Source organism: Bombina bombina, chromosome 8 (assembly GCF_027579735.1).
Source record: "Bombina bombina isolate aBomBom1 chromosome 8, aBomBom1.pri, whole genome shotgun sequence".
NCBI lineage: Eukaryota > Metazoa > Chordata > Amphibia > Anura > Bombinatoridae > Bombina > Bombina bombina.
The window spans coordinates 96742733-96763218 of record NC_069506.1 but is presented as its reverse complement, the minus strand read 5'-3'; the positions used below and the strand labels follow the sequence as shown (position 1 = coordinate 96763218).

The 20486-nt window shown below is 37.1% G+C and overlaps 1 protein-coding gene across 3 annotated transcripts in view; it reads right to left on the bottom strand.

Moving 5' to 3' along the window:
* The window catches only part of AGRN (agrin), a 735367-nt gene that overhangs the window by 144943 nt on the left and 569938 nt on the right, over positions 1–20486 (bottom strand). For all 3 annotated transcript variants that reach the window (XM_053690462.1, XM_053690463.1, XM_053690464.1), the window contains 3 exons: positions 10630–10775; positions 7963–8068; positions 2373–2486 (listed from right to left, as the gene is read on the bottom strand). In XM_053690462.1, the coding sequence (XP_053546437.1) occupies positions 2373–2486; positions 7963–8068; positions 10630–10775 (366 nt within the window). The remainder of the gene's footprint in view (positions 1–2372; positions 2487–7962; positions 8069–10629; positions 10776–20486) is intronic.

Below are 20486 nucleotides of genomic sequence, written 5' to 3'. Positions count from 1 at the left end.
AAGGACACTGAACCCAAATTTGTTCTTTCATGATAGAGCATGAAATTTTAAGCAACTTTCTAATTTGCTCCTTTTATCAATTTTTCTTCGTTCTATTGCTATCTTTATTTTAAAAACAAGAATGTAAATCTTAGCAGCCAGACCATTTTAGGTTCAGCACCATGGATAGTGCTTGCTTATTGGAGGCTTACATTTACCCACCAATAAGCAAGCATAACCCAGGTTCTCAACCAAAAATGGGCCCGCTCCTATGCATCACATTCCTGCTTTTTAAAATAAAGATAGCAAGAGAACGAAGAAAAATTGATAATAGGAGTAAATTAGAAAGTTGCTTAAAACTGCTGCTCTATCTTAATCATGAAAGAAAACAAATTGGGTTTAGTGTCCCTTTAATACATTTAGTAAATATTTTAAATAAAAATGTAAAATATCTAAGGTGTTAGAACATTTTGTTATTGCACGGTTGCTTGCATATACCTTTGTGTTTAGTTGCATATACCTTTGTGTTTAGCCTCTGCAAATGGCTTAAATACATAGTTAAAAGGATAGGAAATCCCATTTTTTCTTTCTTTCATGATTCAGATAGAGCTTGCATTTTTAAACAACTTTCTAATGTACTTCTATTATCAATTTGTCTTTGTTCTATTAGTATCTTTTGTTGAAAAGCAGAGATGTAAGGTCAGGAGCGTGCACGTGTCTGGAGATATGGCAGCACTATTTCCTGCCATGTAGTTCTTCAAACACCTACATAGATATCTCTTCAGCAATGCAAATTTGATAATAGAAGTAAATTCAAAACTTTTGTTTTATTGTATGATCTGTATGAATGACAAAAGAAAATTTTGGGGTTTCATATCCCTTTAAATTCAGCTCCAGAGCACTACTAGGAGCTAGCTGAACACAATGTGAGCCAGTGAAAAGAGGCATATGTATGTAACTATTAAACACCAGCTAGCTCTCAGTAGTGCACTGCTGCTCTTGAACCTATGTTGGTATGCTTTTAAACAAAGGATATCAAGAGAACAAAGTAAATCATATAAGATAAATAAACTAAAAGGTCTCCATGCTGTATCTGAATCATGAAAGTTAAATTTGGACTTTCAAAATTTTATTTAAAGGGGCAGTGTAGTCAAAATTAAACTTTCATGATTCAGATAGGGCAAAACAACTTTCCAATTTACTTTTATCATTAGATTTGCTTTGTTCTCTTGGAATTCTTTGTTAATAGCTAACCCTAGGTAGGCTCATATGCTAATTTCTAAGCCCTTGAAAGCTGCCTATAATTTTAAAGCATTTGACAGTTTTTCACAGCTAGAGGGTATTAGTTTATGTGTGACATATAGATAAAATTGTGCTCACTCCCGTGGAGTTATTTATGAGTCAGCACAGAGTGGGTAAAATGCAAGTCTGTCAAAAGGACTGAGATAAGGGGACAGTCCGCAGAGGCTTAGATACAAGGTAATCACAGAGGTAAAAAGTATATTAATATAACTGTGTTGGTTATGCAAAACTGGGGAATGGGTAATAAAGGGATTATCTAAATTTTTAAACAATAACAATTCTGGAGTAGACTGTCCCTTTAACAAAATGTGCACAGTCTTTTTATGTTTACACTTTTTGAGTCACCAGCTCCTACTGAGCATGTGGAAGTAACTTACAAAATATACGTATATGCATTTGTGATTGGCTGATGGCTGTCACATGATACAGGAGGAGTGGAAATAGATATAACTTTGACATTTGTCAGAAAAAAAATCTACTACTAATTTGAAGTTCAGACTAAGTGCTATTGCATCGTCTTTTTATCTTGCATTTGTTAAGCATGCAAATCTACTGTATTTACTGGTTCTTTAATGCTAAAACAACTCTAAAAGTTTTGACATCATGCTAGATAAACTTCCTGCAGAGACCACAGCCTCCTTGTTGGGCTGTGACAGGAAGTAATGGAATGAATAAAAAGGTAAAATCGATTTAAATAGATGAACAATACATATTGCAATGATGATGTATAAGCCACTGCTTAGTTTTTTTTGTCTTTTATTACAGCAATTAAACAGACTGTTTAACATCCCTTTAAAGGAGAGAAAATGTTACAGCACACTGTCCCTTTAAGGTTTATTCCCCTCCTTCCTTTTTTCATGGGTGCTGCCATGCTGAAATCTAATTTCACTGGAGCTGACGTGCTTGGACATGTGCAGCAACTCTACTTAAGATATCTCCAGTTCCAAAATGGCAGCACCGATAATTAGAGGGAGGTGCATGAAATGTATTTAGTGTTTAATGTCACTTTAAGCTCTTGTTCATATCAGATATGCAGCAAAATGACAATGTCAAACACATGAAGGGAAAAGTCTCTAAATCAAATATCTTACTTGGGCATCCGGCTTGACCAACTCCAAGGGCTGCAGTGATATTGTCAGGACAGCAGCCGTAGACGGTATTACTACAGTGTGGAATCATGGGAGGCGTGGAACTGGTAGTTGTAGCTGGTAATTAAAGGGGGAAAAAAAAAGAGAATGTCATAAGTATCAGTGCACCGCAGGAGTTGTGTTTCCTTGTAATATTTCATACTCAATGCTCATTTAATTCCCAGTAGAGGGTATTTGTGTCAGGAAAACTGTGCAGGGTGATTTTAGAAAAACAAAATAATCCAATTATCATTTATTAAACTATGCAAAGACTAAAGACTGGAGGCTTTCTATGCGTAAAGTTTAGTAGGCAAGTTAGATTTGCTGTAAAAACAAAGAATAACATAGAATATTTACTGTATTAAAGGTCTGAATCAATGTCAAGCTCTTGTGAAGATTGTGTAATTTAGGTTGTAAGAGTTTATCCAGTAAAGGCATAGAAATTCTTATATAGCAATTATTTATAAAAACCCATTTTCTAAAGTTTTGAAAGTATGTTCATTTAGTGAATATAACCATGTCCTGGAACTACAACGTGTTTTAGCTCTTAAGCAGGACTTTACCTATGTGCTTTATTCCACACTCCCTATAAAGACCTAAAAGCAAATTCTGTAACCTAGGTTTTCAAATGCTGCAATCAAATGGCTTAGGCAACTTGCGGCATTATGAAAACCTGGGCTACAGAATTTGCTTTTTGGCATCTCTAGAAAGTGTAAGACAAGCACAAATTCACTAGATAGTCGATTTCTTTTTAGAATCATTTTTCAATCTACACTGCTTGCAAAGAAAATCATTTCTATATACATTTTTGAGCTTATAAACTTGATAATGTTTAAAATAGATTTGTTTGAAATATACTGGGTTTGTATATGGGCTAAAAATGCAATGTGGCATTTCAAAATCATCAACCTGCAGAAACATTCATGAATATGTTTTTTAATGCAATATAGTTTACCAACAAAACATACTTTTCTTCCCTACGATCTGTAACTTGATGACAAACTACATTTTTGCGTCTCTGTTTCTGGAACACTGTGATGAAAATCTCATGCATTCACTGTGTCAAAATCATCCAGCAACGTAAAAAGTGCTAGATCATATATTCATGAAAGGATTTTAATGCAACACATATTTAAATTTAGATAACAAAAAATATGTATTACTGGGATCTGTGCAAATTGTTGACATACTCCATTTATGCCTGTATATATCTGTAGTCCATTGCCATACACCTTTCATATATAAAGTGCATCCATTTGTATAAAACTGTACAATTAATGAATAAACCTACAATACAGGAGAGGATCCATGTTTACAGATATGCAAGAAAATCATTAAATACAGCAGAATTGCATAATACACAACTGCAAAATAAAAATAAAATGCAATAGCATTTACTCTGAATGTCAAATTATCAGTATCCATTTCCTGCCCACTCTATCATGTGACAGTCATCAGCCAATTACAGACTCACATATACTGTGGACTCTAAGATATAACAACAAGGCTAGCCAAGGTCATAAATAAATTGCTTTGGAGTTGTTATGTGATAAAGCCAATTAGGGACAGATGTGTAGCAGAGTTAGCCTTAAGAAGTCAGCAGATGCATTTCAAGTTCTAGGAATTAGAAATTGCTCAATTTTTAGAGCTAAATTACATGAAATAGAGGCAAAATAAATAATTAAAATATATTGCAAAAGTGACATTACGCATAACTAAACATTTTATATAGAAAACTAAATGTGTCTACTGTCCCTTTAAACACAGTTATAGGTACAATGATATAAAGAAGAGAAAGGGCGCCTCCTAGTGTAGCCAATAAATGGTCAAATATAGTACTATTTCTGAAAATATACTCACAATGTGAGAAGGCAGAGATAATGCCTAGGGCAGCGGCCTGAGAACTTGCAGTGTCCCAGCAAACTGTGCACGATATAAGGGCAGATCCTGCCAGAATCAATGCAGGATTCGAGGATCTGTGATGGATAAAAAAGGAAGGGCGACTCCTAGTGCAGATCAATGAGGTATTCTTAACCCCGTATAGGAAACCCAACGTATAAGGGTACTCACATTTAGCAGCGCACCCAATGGTGCAAGTGACACAAACTGGACTATTACAGTGGCCCAGTGCACATATCCATTAGAATCCCGGGTGTACGGGTTCTAAGTATTCTTTAGCAGGCGACCGTATCAGAGAGACTCAAAAAGTGTTTGGTTGAATAAAAATACTTTATATGATAATAAAAATGTACAAAAAATATACAATAGAATGGTTAAAACCAACAGTATTATACGCTACGCGTTTCTCAGCGTCTACCACGCCGTTTCCTCAGGCTTATTATCTTAAGTAATAGATACAGGTAGACGCTGAGAAACGTAGCATATAATACTGTTGGTTTTAACCATTATATTGCATATTTTTGTACATTTTTATTATCATATAAAGTATTTTTATTCAACCAAGCACTTTTTGAGTCTCTCTGATACGGTCGCCTGCTAAAGAATACTTAGAACCCATACACCCCGGGATTCTAATGGATATGTGCACTGGGCCACTGTAATAGTCCAGTTTGTGTCACTTGCACCGTTGGGTACGCTGCTAAATATGAATACCCTTATACGTTGGGTTTCCTATACAGGGTTAAGAATACCTCATTGATCTGCACTTGGAGTCGCCCTTCCTTTTTTATCCAGCAATAGTACAATGCATGAGAGGATTTTCTTACCACAGCTTTATGTCCCTTTAATGCCTTTGGCGCCCATTTAACAAGCTCCGTAGTGAGCTTCTGGGCACGTATTTCTGGCGAGCCTTCAGACTCGACAGAAACAGCAGTTATGAAGCAGCGGTCACAAAGACCGCTGCTCCATAACCTGTCCGCTTGCTCTGAGCAGGCGGACAGACATCGCCGGAAATCAACCCGATCGAGTACTATCGGGTTGATTGACACCTCCCTGCTGGCGGCCCATTGGCCGCGAGTCTGCAGGGGGCGGCGTTGCACCAGCAGCTCTTGTGAGCTGCTGGTGCAATGCTGAATACGGAGAGCGTATTGCTCTCCGTATTCAGCGAGGTCTGGCGGACCTGATCCGCACTGTCGGATCAGGTCCGGCAGACTTTGTTAAATAGAGGCCTTTGTGTGTATATATGTTTGTCTGTTTCCTTTAGAGCATACAATATACATAGTCTACAATACTTTTCTAATACATTGGCATATTGCTTATAAAGGACATTTAACACCTGTTAGTTTTTCTGTGACAATAAATCTTGTCTCCACACTCCCTTGAGAGGTCAAACACTACATTCTGTAACCTGCAAATCAAATGGCTGGCTTAGACAATTTGCAGCATTTTTAAAATAAAACTATTACAGATTTGGCTTTTTGGCCTCTCTAGGGAGCGTGGGACAAAGCACAATTTTTACACAGAAACAAAAGGTGCTTAAAGCAATATGAAAAGCCCACATTTTTCTTTCATGATTCAGATAGAGCATACAATTTTCTTTTACTACCAAATTTTCTTTGTTCTCTTAGTATCTTTTGTTTGAAAAGCATGGATGTAAGCTCAGGAGCGTGCATGTGTCTAGAGCAGTTTTGCAAGAATGTTAAATATTTGCAAGAGCACTAGAGGGCAGCGCTATTTCCTGCTATGTAGTGCTCCACATGCCTACCTAGGTATCTCTTCAACAAAGAGTATCATGGGAACAAAGTACATTTTATAATAGAACTACATTGGAATTTTATTTTTTAATTGTATGCTCTGTCTGAATCACAAAAGAACATTTTTGGGGTTCATATCCCTTTAATAGTCCTTTAAATGGGTGCTGTATCCCTAGCCCTTTTTATTACGTGGTATAAATTGTATGACTACTCTCACTTTCTTTACTTAAAGGGACAGTCTACACCAGAATTGTTATTGTTTTAAAAGATAGATAATCCGTTTATTACCCATTCCCCAATTTTGCTTAAAGGGACACTGAACCCAAATTTTTTCTTTCATGGTTCAGATAGAGCATGCAATTTTAAGCAACTTTCTAACTCCTATTATCAATTTTTCTTTGTTCTCTTGCTATCTTTATTTGAAAAAAAAGGCATCTAAGCTAAGGAGCCAGCTAATTTTTGGTTCAGTACCATGGACAGCACTTGTTTATTAATGCTGTCCAATCAGCAAGGACAACCCAGGTTGTTCACCAAAAATGGGCCGGCATCTAAACTTACATTCTTGCTTTTCAAATAAACATACCAAGAGAATGAAGAAAATTTGATATTAGGAGTAAATTAGAAAGTTGCTTAAAATTGCATGCTCTATCTGAATCACCAAAGAAAAAAAATTTGGGTTCAGTGTCCCTTTAACCAACACAGTTATATTAATACACTTTTTACCTCTGTGATTACCTTGTATCTAAGCATCTTCTGACAGCCCCCTGATCAAATGACTTTTTTATTTATTATCTATTGACTTGCATTTTAGCCAATTAGTGCTGTGTTGTGCTAACTCTTAAATTACTCCACAGGCGCAAACACGTTATCTATATGGCCCACATGAACTAATGTTGTGAAAAGCTAATAAAAAAACATGTGATAAGAGGCTGTCTGTAGTGGCTTAGAAACAGGCAGAAATTTTATAAAGCATATTAATATAACAATGTTGGTTATGAAAAGCTGGGGAATGGGTAGTAAAGGCGTTATCTATCTTTTTAACCCTTTGAGTGCTAAGCACTTTCCCACCTGGGTGTTTGTTTTTTTCAGATCCCCAAGACTTACACTGTTGGAAAGGATAGGCGATTACAGACCTACAGACCCCCAAGACCCAACGGTGGGTCTTGGGGGTCTGTAGCTGCTTAGATGCCTGAGATACAGGCTTCTAAGCAGAATGCCCCCTGCTCCTATACTTAACATATAGGAGCAGGGGGCATTCTGCTTATAAAAAAAGTTGTGTGGTGACGTCACCGCGCATAACATGAAGCCCCGGCGATGCCTGTCACTATGCAGGCCTAATCGCCGGGGTAGGAGCGGTTGGGAGCCCCCAGATCTCCCTCAAGGTGGGAGAGTGCTAGCGACGGCTCTGAGTCGTCGTTACCACCAGAGTGGGAAACTCTGCGATGGCTCAGAGCCATCGTTAGCACTCAAGGGGTTAATTAAACAATAACAATTTTGGTGTAGACTGTCCCTTTAAATACAAAATAATTTCAAATACATGAGACAACTCAATTTCTTTACGGTGTATAAAATATATTTTGATTTGTAATGAGCTCCCCTTATATGATGATATACAGACAGCCCTACAATGTGTCTGAAAAGGGTTAAGAATTCTAGTTAATATTTAAGACTTCTCTCATATATAAGCCTTTCATCTGCTTACTACCGTTTGTCAGCTGTATGACAATAATCCAAATCCTGCACTGACTTTTTGCCAAGAGACTCCGCTCAGGAATCTGCGAGGCTTATAAATGGTCAGAGACGCTATCACGGATCATTGTACTATAAATCAGAGAAAAAAACAGCTCCCTGGAGGGAAGAGATTATAGGAGACTGTAAAATATAAAATAATCCTGTCTCACCTCGGCAGGGTCCCTGAGCAACCATGTACAGATCCTGCCGCCTCTCACACCGCGTTTTCTTTAGTTCACACTCATTGGAGTAAGTAGTTCCATCTGATCCGCACACCTAATGGAAGAAAGAGGAAGGGAACAAAGTGAGTGAGACCAAATGTTACTACCAGGGGGTATTAGGCCAGGATGATGCTAGCGAGATGCTATATAACCCCATTCTTCAGTGTAGAACCCTCAAAGCTTTTAAGTGACATCGGCTCTCAATTTGTTAAATAGCGCTTTTTATACATATATAGTTCTTTGTGTAGAGCAAGTTAGGCGGTAAAGAACGGTGAAGAGGGATTTAAAGGGACATACACATGAATATTTATCAAGCTGCAAACCACAAATTTAAGAAGCAAAAACGGATTCTTGTCCCGCCAGCCACCTCAAAGAACTTGCTCATTCTGGGTGATTGGCATGCCCAGCTATATTGCAAATGTTTGCCTAAGAGCAGGGGTGGGAATGCATAAAAGAGCTCTTGTTCGATTTAAAAATTTGCTATGGGAATGCAGGAAGACAGGTTTTCTGCTTGCAATCTTGATACATTTCCCCCAGAGGAGACATACCCTATAGAACTTTGTTATTGTACTATTGCTTGAACTGAACCATGTAATTAACCTCCAAAAAGGGTTAAACACATAGTTAAAGTCAACTCCAGAGAAACAATGCACTACTGAATTGAGCAGAGCCAGTGATTGACTGCTTTGCATATAAGCTCTTTGATTGGCTCAACAGCAGTGTTCAGCTCTCATTTGTGGAGGGTTAAGACATTGCTCTGTTCAAGTTATAGAGAAATCATATATGCTCTAGCAGATTAAAATATTATTTTATCTCCTTAAAGGGACATAATACTCATAAGCTAAACCACTTGAAAGTGATGCAGCATAACTGTAAAAAGCTGACAGGAAAATATCACCTGAGCATCTCTATGTAAAAAAAGAAGATATTTTACCTCAAAATGTCCTCAGCCTACCAGAGTAAGTTTTCTGTAAAAAAGTTATCGTTCAGTTACTGCCCAGCAGCAGGTTAAAAAAAAAAAAGAAGAAGAAATGAACAGCAGCCAATCAGCATCAGCAGTGCTGAGGTCATGAACTGTTTTACTGTGATCTCATGAGATTTCATAGTAAACTTCCTGAAACTGAATAGAGAAATAACATGAGTGTGCATGAGGTACGCTCCCTTGTAGGTCCCGGGACAGGCATACTGATTGGCTACTTAAAGTCCTTTACAATGGGGTGTGAATACTTAGGACATTTTGAGGTAAAATATCTTTCTTTTTTACATAGAGATGCTCAGGTGATATTTTATAGTCCGCTTTTTACAGCTATGATGAATCACTTTCAAGTGTTTCAACATTTGGGTATCATGGCCCTTTAAGGAAGAAATAGGCAGAAGATAAGATACCTCCTCCAATGCTCCCTTAATTTTTAGCTTTGTTATAAACTTCTTGAATCCCCCAACTTTTATGGTATAGAACCAGCCCTGGAAGATCCCTGATAGTTATGCTCCAATCACAAGCCTGACAGTATTAGATATACAGTTAATGTAGAAGATGGTGTTTTTTCTTTGAGGTTAAAGGGACATGAACGTAATTTTAGATATTTCTATTCTACAACAGTTCCGCATAACAAAACAGAGACAAAAAATGTTTTAGAACATTTAAAATGAGCTATTTTAGAGCCAAAAGGGGACGAACCCTTGAAATGCCTACTGAGGATTTCTATATTATCTTCCAATGAGCTCCTTCACTGATCTAAGCATTCACTATAGCATGTAGTTGGGTCAGAAAATTACAGGTTGAACTCCAGCCTTATAAATCGTTAAAGGTAAATTACAGGACAAATAGCCGCATTAAATACTGAAATACACTAAATTGTTTTTATATTATGATTAATTTAATATCATAATGGATTTAATTTTCAGTTCATTATATATCAGACCTCCATTTCCTTTGTTACAGACGTGTGCAGGTAAACTCCATGTATTTTGTAACAATGACATCAGATTACACCAACTGAAATGTAGACACATTATAGAGTCCTGGATTCCATCTACCCAAGCATGTCAATGGCATTTATGATCTCTTATTAAAGGGGCGGTATGCATTTTGCAACACAAGGAGTGGTGTAAAAAATGTCTGCTTTAGCCATTTCATAACATGTATACTTATCTACCAATGTGCAAAAGTATGAGCCAAGATCAGAGCTAAAAAAGCTAAACTAGCCGTTTTTAATGCACTTTGCATATTGTTAAAATATTATATTACTGACATTTGTCTTTAATGAAGGATATGGGTCTTAAAGGGATATGAAACCCAATTTTTGGGTACAGTACTGACATTTATTTGTCTTTAATAGTGATGGGTCTTAAAGAGATACGAAACTCATTTTTCTTTCTTTCAGGATTGGTGGCAACATTTAGACACCAATCAGCAAGCCCTACCTAGTGCTGAGGTGCTGAACCAAAAATGGGCCGGCTCCTAAGCTTACATTCCTGCTTTTCAAATAAAGATACCAAGAGAACAAAAAAAATTGATAATAGGAGTAAAAGAAAGTTGTGCTCTATCTGAATCCTGAAAGAAAAACATTTGGTTTCATATCCCTTTAAAGTCATTCTGTCCTATATACAACTCACCACGTTACGTAGCACTGCGTGACAGGTGAAATCACAAACACAACGATCATCCTCAGCATCTTCATCCCACGAGCCACCATAACGTCTGCAGCGATCCTGCTCACACTCACTGTCCTCTCCGGAACCTGAGCCACCAGAGCCACATTCTGCAACAGACAAAACCATAAAAAGCTGCATGAATAAGGTCACTAACTCAATCAATGATAGGATGCTGACCCTGCAGTCAGAGGTTCAGCTGAAGGCTTTTACTGCCATGTGTGTCACTGGATTTACTGAGCACTATGAAATGGATTATAGTGAGGTCATTAATGAGCGAGCAGCTGCAATATACATGTCTATCCCATCTACAGAGAACACGGCTATCCGTTTCATAGAGTAAGGGGCATTATGGTACCATCTTAAAAGGGAAATGGAACAAATGAATGTGTGTGTGTCTATGTGTGTGCACGTGTTTCTGTGTATGAATGTGTGTTTGTGTATGTGCATGTGTGGTGTTCGTGTGTGCATGTGTGTTTGAGTGTGTGCATGAGTGTGTGCATGTGTGTTTGAGTGTGTGCATGTGTGGTGTTTGTGTATTTATTTGTGCATGTGTGGTGTTTGTGTGTATGTGTGTGTGCATGTATGTTTGCGTGTGTGCATGTGTGGTGTATGTGTGTGCATGTGTGTTTGAGTGTGTGCATGTTTGGTGTTTGTGTGCATGTGTGGTGTATGTGTGTTTGAGTGTGTGCATGTGTGATGTTTGTGTGTATGTTTGTGTGTATGTTTGTGTGCATGTGTGGTGTTTGTGTGTGCATGTGTGTTTGTGTGTGTGTGCGTGTGCATGTGTGGTGTTTGTGTGTATGTTTGTGTGCATGTGTGGTATATGTGTGTGTGCATGCGTGGTGTATGTGTGTATGGGTGTGTGTATATGCGTGTGTGTGTGTATGTGCATGTGTGTTTGAGTGTGTGCATAAGTGTGTGCATGTGTGGTGTTTGTGTATGTTTCTGTGCATGTGTGATATTTGTGTGTATGTTTGTGTGCATGTGTGGTGTTTGTGTGCATGTGTGGTGTTTGTGTGTATATTTGTGTATGTAGGCATGTTTGTTTGTGTGTGCGTGTGCATGTGTGGTGTTAGTGTGTATGTGTATACATACAGGTGTGTGTGCATGTGTGTTTATGCGTGTTTGTGTGTACATGTGTGTGTGTGTACATGTGTATGTGTGTACATGTGTTTATGTGTGTGTGTGCATGTGTGTGTGTACATGTGTGTTTGTGTGTACATGTGTGTTTGTGTGTACATGTGTATGTGTGTGTACATGCGTGTTTGTGTGTACATGCGTGTTTGTGTGTACATGCGTGTTTGTGTGTACATGTGTGTATGTGTGTGTTTTTAAAAGTATAGAAATAGGCTTTTACATTGTCATTAAATCTAGCAAGAAATGCCTTGTGAATATTGTAGTATCATTTGTCACTGGCTGAGAACACTTAGCATTTATTCAGAAAAAAAGTGCATATTCTTATGCTTATAAATTTAAATGTTGCAGTTCTGCCAAGGTTCAAAAAAGAGCTGATATATGACAAATAGCACAGCCCTTCCAGAACCTACATCACACTAGTGCATGTTAGAAAACAAATATATTCTATCTGACCAGCACTCTCACCCTACTCCATTTCCCCACTTAAAGGGATATGAAACAATGCTCCTTTAGTTAAAAATAAATCGTATAAAAAACAGGAAATATCTTGTTTTCATGCTAAATAAACACTTTGAAATTCTCAGTATAGCTACTGTCATTAGTGAGATAAGGGGGCTACCATTACAGAGCTTAAGTTCTACTGTCACATGATTTTATGCAACAAAAGTTCTCTACTGAGCATGGGCAACAAACAGACTGCAGCTATTATATGTGTCACCACTAGCAATACTTCAAAGGAAAAGCTGCTCATTTGCCTTCCTCTGGATTACAGTCCTCTTGTGGGGAAGAGACAGGAAGTAATTGACCCTTCAAGAATTAAGTTTTAAAAAAAAAAAAGACGTAAAATCCCTTTAAAATAATGAATAAAACAAATTGCAATTATTTATATAATGTACAAACCCTGCTTAGTGTTTTGCTATTACAACAATGAAACAAAATGTTATACATCCCTAATCCCTTTAATCTGTTCTGTCACAGAATGGGTATTTAAAGGGACAGTATACCCCTATTTTAATATAATTGCATGTAATAGACACTACTATAAAGAATAATATGTACAGATACTGATATAAAAATCCAGTAAAAAATCTTTTAAAAACTCGCTTAGAAGCTCCCAATTTAGCACTGTTGATGATGTTAGGCTGGGACACCCACTGAAAAGGGCTGAGAGCAGAACCTCCCCCTTCCACTGCATATGAAAAGGCCCATTATACAAACAGAAGCAATTTGAAGTCTGTATACACCAGTATACATCTAAAACTTTGGGGCTTGGTTAGGAGTCTGAAAATCACAATATTATTTAAAAATAAGCAAAACTATACATTGTTACAAACACTCCCAGATGGGCTATATAAATGGATCATCTACAAAACACTTATGCAAAGAAAAATCTAGTGTACAATGTCCCTTTAATTGTTTTGCTATGGGTCCACCACAGGGTTAAAAGTTAGGTATTCTCTTTACCTAAGCAATGATCTGTGCAGGACTAAAGAACTACAAAAATCATATTAAGTCATTTTTCTAATATGTGATTGTTTATTAATTCTACTATTTAACACAGAAAGCATTTGGGTGTTTACTTAATTGCATATAAGCAGTAACTAATTGTGATTTGGGGTCATCGCTAGTGTTACAATAAACAATGTATTATCTTATTATGTTAGGTGTTGGCAATCAAAACACAGTTCACACTCATTACATGGTAATTTAACTTTCCAATTTTCATTAAAAACATTGTTGCAATTAAGTAAACTATATAATAAAAATGATTAATATCTCATTTTCTTTGCTGCTTGGATTTATTGATGAATAACACTTAAAAAAAAAAGTCTGTACTATGACAGAAGTTGAGATAAACTGAGAATCCTAAAATCTGCGTACGCAAAGCCAGAATTTAAATTGCAGGAATATCATTATTTAGCGGTATGTTTTTAACGAGCTGAGATCTAGAGCTAAGTTAAGGCTTCATGACAACATACGTTTTAACAGCAGATTTAAGACGGTTTTTTAGCAATCAGTAGAGACTGTAAACAAGAGCCAAATGCTTATTGCTAGATCATTCTAATTTATACAAATGCAGGTAAAAACACCCAGACAGTAAATAATAGACAGATGATCAGTAAGACAAACAGCACAACACAAGAACTCTAATATACATTTTAAAAAGGAAAGTAGATGGCTTTCATTTTCTAATTTGCTATTTATTCATTTTTTTTGATGTTTGCTTTTCTAGAGATATTTTAGTTTCTTCCCGCTTACATCTCTATTACACTGCTTCTTCTTATTTGCTGTAACGTGGGAGCTCCCATAAACCAATTCGATATTATAACTGTATGATAGAAACATTTTTAGTTAAAGGGACAGTTAAACACTTTCAGATTGTAATATACAATGCATAATTATGTATAGTAAAACAACTTTGCATTATACTTTCAGTATGTATCTTACCTTCTCTTCCTGTAATTTAACTCTAAAAATTGTTGATTGGCTCCTCCAAATAAGCAAAGTGGTAGGTAAAGTTTAACCATTGAAAAACAATTGCTACAAACAAGGTGTTAATCTGTTCTCGTATAGGGATACTGAACCCATTTCTTTCTTCCATGATTCAGATAGTGCATGCAGTTTTTTTCTTCTTTCTCTTGGTATCTTTATTGGAAAAAGCAGGAATGTAAGCTTACGAGTCGGCCCATTTTTGGTTCAGCACCCTGGATAGCGCTTGCTGATTTGTGGCTGCTTTTTCAAATAAAGATACCAAGAGAATGAAGAAAAATTCATAATAGGAATAAATTAGAACGTTGCTTTAAGTATAGTCAAAATTAAACTTTCATGATTCAGATAGAGCAGGCAATTTTAAGCAACTTTCTAATTTACTCCTATTATCAATTTGTCTTCATTCTCTTGGTATCTTTATTTGAATGTAAGCTTAGGAACTGGCCCATTTTTTGTTCAGCACATGGGTAGCACTTGCTGATTGGTGGCTACATTTATACACCAAATAGAAAGTGCTACCCAGGTACTGAACCAAAAATGGGCTGGCTCCTATGCTTACATTCTTGCTTTTTCAAATAAAGATTCCAAGAGAACAAATAAAAATTGATAATAGGAGTACATTACAAAGTTGCTTAAAATCGCATGCTCTATCTGAATCATGAAAGTTGAATATTGACTAGACTATTCCTTTAATTAAAGGGACAGTATACACTCATTTTCATATAACTGCATGCAATAGACACTACTATAAAGAATAAGATGCACAGATACTGATATAAAAATCCAGTATAAAACTGTTTAAAAACGTACTTAGAAGCTTTCAGTTTAGCTCTGTTGAAAAGGAAGCTGGAAAGCCCACTGCAAGTGGTAAATAAGACACTCCCCCCTCCCCCTTCTTTTGCATATGAAAAGACCCTTTACACAAACAGGAGCAAGCTGGAGAAGGTAGCTGACGGTATTCACATAAAACTTTGGGGCTTGGTTAGGAGTCTGAAAATCAGCGCAATGTTATTTAAAAATAAGCAAAACTATACATTAAAAAAAAACCTTTATGGGCTTTATAAATAGATCATCTACAAAACATTTATGCAAAGAAAAAAATGAGTGTATAATGTCCCTTTAAGCATTTAAAATAGTTTTATATGAGATTAGAGGAGACAACAGGGGCAATTGCCAGCCCAGTCCTGCCCTGCTCTACAGCACATGCTAGTTTCATTCTGAAGTCATACACGCTTCTCTAATGACCAGTTAGATTCTGGTGAATGAATGAGAAACTGTCAGGCTTCCATTAACAGAACAAGATAAACTAACCTTCTTAATACAGAAGCAATGAGCTTGTAGATCAGCCTGACTGGTATTAGCTACAACATAAAGGGACAATGAACCATGTTTTTTTATATGTACGAAATATATTTGTATAGCAAAAGATCTCCATTCAGCAGACATTATAAAAAAACATTTAAAAACTGCCATCTCTTTAACAAAATTTGCAAAACTCTTCAGTATGTTTCACTTATCGCTTTTTGGCCAAAAAGTGACAGATATAAAATAACTACAAAAGAAATCACTGTGTAGAATGTTGCAGAATAATAGATATAATGTCTCTCTCTCTCTCTCTCTCTCTATATATATATATACAGTATATATATGTTGCGGGTAAAGTCAAATTTGGGGTAATCCTAGTATTACCCGGGTAAAACGGACATTACCCAAGCGGCTGTGAGTAAAGCCCAATGTATGATCATATATCCCCTTTAGAATGCGGAGTGACTGCATTAAACATATATACGATGCACTGTATGATTCCCCCATTTTCAATATCTTTTTTGCCTCCGACCTGTGGGTGGATGCCAGAGAATTGTTGGGGGCCTTCCTTGAACCCCCCAGGGGGAGGTAAAAGAAATAGTGTAGATGGGGGAATCACAGTACATCAGGCTTTACCCACAGCTGCTTGGGTAATTACTGTTTTACCCGGGTAATTCAGCCTCAATGTAAACAGGACGTGTTGAATGCAGTTTTCATTATTTACGATAATCTTGTATATTGCATCTGTCAGATACCACATGATGATCTCAGCTAATAAACCAAAGCATTAAATTCACTACAACACTTTAAAGCGACAGAAGAAATCGCAGTATTTTGTTAGCGCTATGCCACAGTCTCCTTTTCAGTTTTATCTCAAGAAACAGTAAATTATGGGTTTGCATGAAATCTCCCTCCTGAGGAAGAAAATATATTTAGAGGTAGGAAGGTCATAACTTGTAGAAATTCCTCTGCGTCTGGTACATTATCATCATACACAGACTCTGCTAACCTTATTCATTTGCAAATCAGCAGTGAGGAGGAGATATTGTCTGCAGCCAATTTACACATGCGGTTGCACTCAGCCACACTGGGTCTTTATATTGCTTGCAAACAATGTTTTAAATACATTTTACCTCAGCAACACTGATAAGAATGTTTACAACAATAAAGATATATTCTGTCCCACCTTGTCTAGTGTACAACTCTTCATTTAAAATCCAAATCACAACTTTGACCCTTACACTTCATTAACATTTAGAATATTCTTCTTTCTCAATGCCTTCCTTTTTTCTTTAATTAGCATTGGGTCTTTATCTTTATTTTCATTTCTCTACATTAACACACAAGAAACGAATTCAAATACCTGCAAGTTACAAGAGGCGTATTTGCCATGAAAAGTGCACAGAACACAGTATATACTTTGCAGCAATAGATTCAGGAAAATCACACGCTGATAAGTCTTGTAACTGGCTGTAAAACAAACTGTAGTCTTGAAACACATTAGCATACCAACAGGGTGTGGAAATTTTTGAATACATTGATACCTGATCTGCTGCACTTGTTTTTTAATGGTCAATCGACTTATTAATGGAGTAGAAAAAAGGCTTGCCACTGTCATTTTGTACTCTAACCTATGCTGAAGCCAAGACATAAACAAGCGCGGGCTTGTGAAGTCTGCAGAGTGTACTTCAAATTCTCAGAATTAAAAAAAAACATCATTTTCAGAATTAAATTACAGCAAAGCTGGACAAATAAATATTTTAAATAACACGTCCCTTTAATTCCACAAGCCAATTTAAAGGGATACTAAACCCATTTTTTTTCTTTCATTATTCAGATAGAGCATGCAATTTTAAGCAACTTTCTTATTTACTCCTATTATCAATTTTTTTCATTCTCTTGGTATCTTTATTTGAAAAATCAAGAATGAAAGCTTAGGAGCCGGCCCATTTTGTGTTCAGCACCCTGATTGGTGGATACATTTAGGAGTAAATTAGAAAGTTGCTTAAAATTGCATGCTCTATTAGAATCATGCATGCTAATGCACTGTGGCTGAGCTCTGTAGCAACCCAAGGGTTGCAGGTTCGATCCCCGGCAAGGTCCACTCAGTCTTTCATCCTTCTGAGGTTGATAAAATGAGCAGCGCCTTGAGACCCTTACGGGTGAATAGCCGCGCTTTACAAGTACCCCATACATACATAAAAGAAAAAAAATGGGTTTAGTATCCCTTTAATCAAAGATAGTGTAGAAGATCTATTAAGATATTAAAAGGAAAATAAGCCATTTGAGATTGTTACTTTTCAGCTCATTTATAAATCTCCCTAAATGGCATCAGCAGGTGATATGAGATAAGGAGAACAGTCTTTTAAACAGAGACCTTACTTACTACATGGTGGTGCCCAATGCTTTATGTAAACTAAAATGCAACGGTTATTTATTAAATATTCAGTTAATATTTTATATAGTAACAAATTATGTTTGGGCTAATCTTTGCTCTGAGCGCATTATGGTTGGCATTTTTGTTTAGTGCCCCTTTAAGAGATGTTTCTAATGGAAACCCCAGAACAAGGGGTCATGATCTCACAGCTGGTTGGTAGTAGGTTGACAAATAAATTGCTTTAACATTTTATTACAGAAAGGATGACAGACTTCCTATATATGTGATAAGAACAAAGTCCACTGGGAAATTCAAGCTTGTCTGGGACAGACATATGGCTGTCCAAAGAAATTAGAAAGAATTATGGGCAGACTTGAAGGGGCTTTCGGTTCTTACTTGCCTTCAAAATCTATGTATCTATGTATCAGATTTCAAGGGACATAAAACAGGTTGAGATCTGTGCATACCCTAAAAGGAATAATTAATTAAAAATAGTTTGCATAAAAAAATTGTTTAAAAATTGCTGGCAAAATATTTTAAAATAATTTTCAAAACTAAGCAAAATGAATTAAATTGCTAAGATGCCTGGAGCAGCCAACTCCACCCCCCTTATCAGTGTTTAGGCACAGGCATTGTATTTCAACCGAGTTCACAGCTTCTAGGTATGCTCTAGCAGATAATCCCTATGCACTTTTGTATTCTACCAAAACAATGGCGAGGCACTGCAGTATAAATTTGCAGGTAAAGTAATTAAAGTACCGTATGCATTATTATATTTTGTCTCTATCCCAACTTGTTTTATGTCCCTTTAAAGGAACAGTCAACACCAAAATTGTTATAGTTTAAAAAGATAGATAATGCCTTTACTACCCATTCCCCAACTTTGCACAACCAACATTGTTATATTAATATACTTTATAACGTTTAAACCTCTAAATTTCTGCCTGTTTCTAAGCCACTATTGGTAGCCTCTTATCACATGCTTTTTTTTTTTTTTTTTATTACTTTTCCCAACAAGACACTGCTAATTCATGTGGGCCATATAGATAACAGTGTACTCACGTTCGTGGGTTGTGGAGGACACTGCACTAATTGGCTAAAATGCAAATCAATAGATAATAAATAAATAGCCATGTGATCAGGGGGCTGTCAGAAGATGCTTAGATACAAGGTAATCACAGTGGTAAAACGTGTATTAACCCCTTAACGACCGAGGACGTGCCAGGTACGTTCTCCAAAAAACTACCCTTAACGACCAAGGACGTGCCTGGCACGTCCTCTGGGGTTTGAAGAGCTGGAAGCGATCGTTATCGCTTCCAGGGTATTGTAGTGATGCCTCGATATTGAGGCATCACTGCAATACCCTTTTTAAACCACTGATGCAGAGAGAGCCACTCTATGTCCCTCCCTGCATCGGCCATTGATGGTGCCGATCGTTGGTGGGTGGGAGCAGTAGCAGGGAGGCGGGTGGGCGGCCCATCAATGGCTTGTTCCTGTTCCGGTGTACACTGATGTGTGCTCGTTCAGTCGCGGATGCGGCACGGTGGACATAGGGGGCGTGCGCGCCACATTTCCACACAAAAATTAAAAGTAAGCATCAACATGAGGGAGGGGGCGATATTTAAATATTGGCCAAGGGATCGGGGGGAGGGTGTTGGGGGGGGGGAGCTACACTACAGAATTTTTTTTATTTTTAATATAAAAAACAAACAAAACAAAAAAACACTTTATTTGGGCAAACTGGGTACTGGCAGTACCCAAGATGGCGGCAAGTAGGTAGAGGGGGAGGGTTAGAAAGCTGTATGGGGGGGATCAGGAAGGTTGGGGGCTAAGGGGGGATGCAACACTGCATAATTAATAAAAATAATTAATAAAAAAAAATGCTTTTTATTTTAGTACTGGCAGACATTCTGGCAGTACTTAAGATGGCGGAGACAATTGTGGGGTGGGGGAGGGAAGAGAACTGTTTGGGAGGGATCAGGGGGTGAGATGTCTCAGGTGGGAGGCTGATCTCTACACTACTAAATTAACCCTGCAAACTGCCTATAAGCTACCTAATTAACCCCTTCACTGCTGGGCATAATACACGTGTGGTGCGCAGCGGCATTTAGCGTCCTTCTAATTACCAAAAAGCAACGCCAAAGCCATATAAGTCTGCTATTTCTGAACAAAGGGGATCCCAGCGAAGCATTTACAACCATTTGTGCCATAATTGCACAAGCTGTTTGTAAATAATTTTAGTGAGAAACCTAAAGTTTGTTAAACAAATTGTGAAAATGTGAACGATTTTTTTATCACATTTGGCGGTGAAATGGTGGCATGAAATATACCAAAATGGGCCTAGATCAATACTTTGGGATGTCTTCTAAAAATATATATACATGTCAAGAGATATTCAGAGATTCCCGACAGATATTAGTGTTCCAATGTAACTAGCGCTAATTTTTTTTTTTTTTTTTAAATGGTTTGGAAATAGCAAAGTGCTACTTGTATTTATTGCCCTATAACT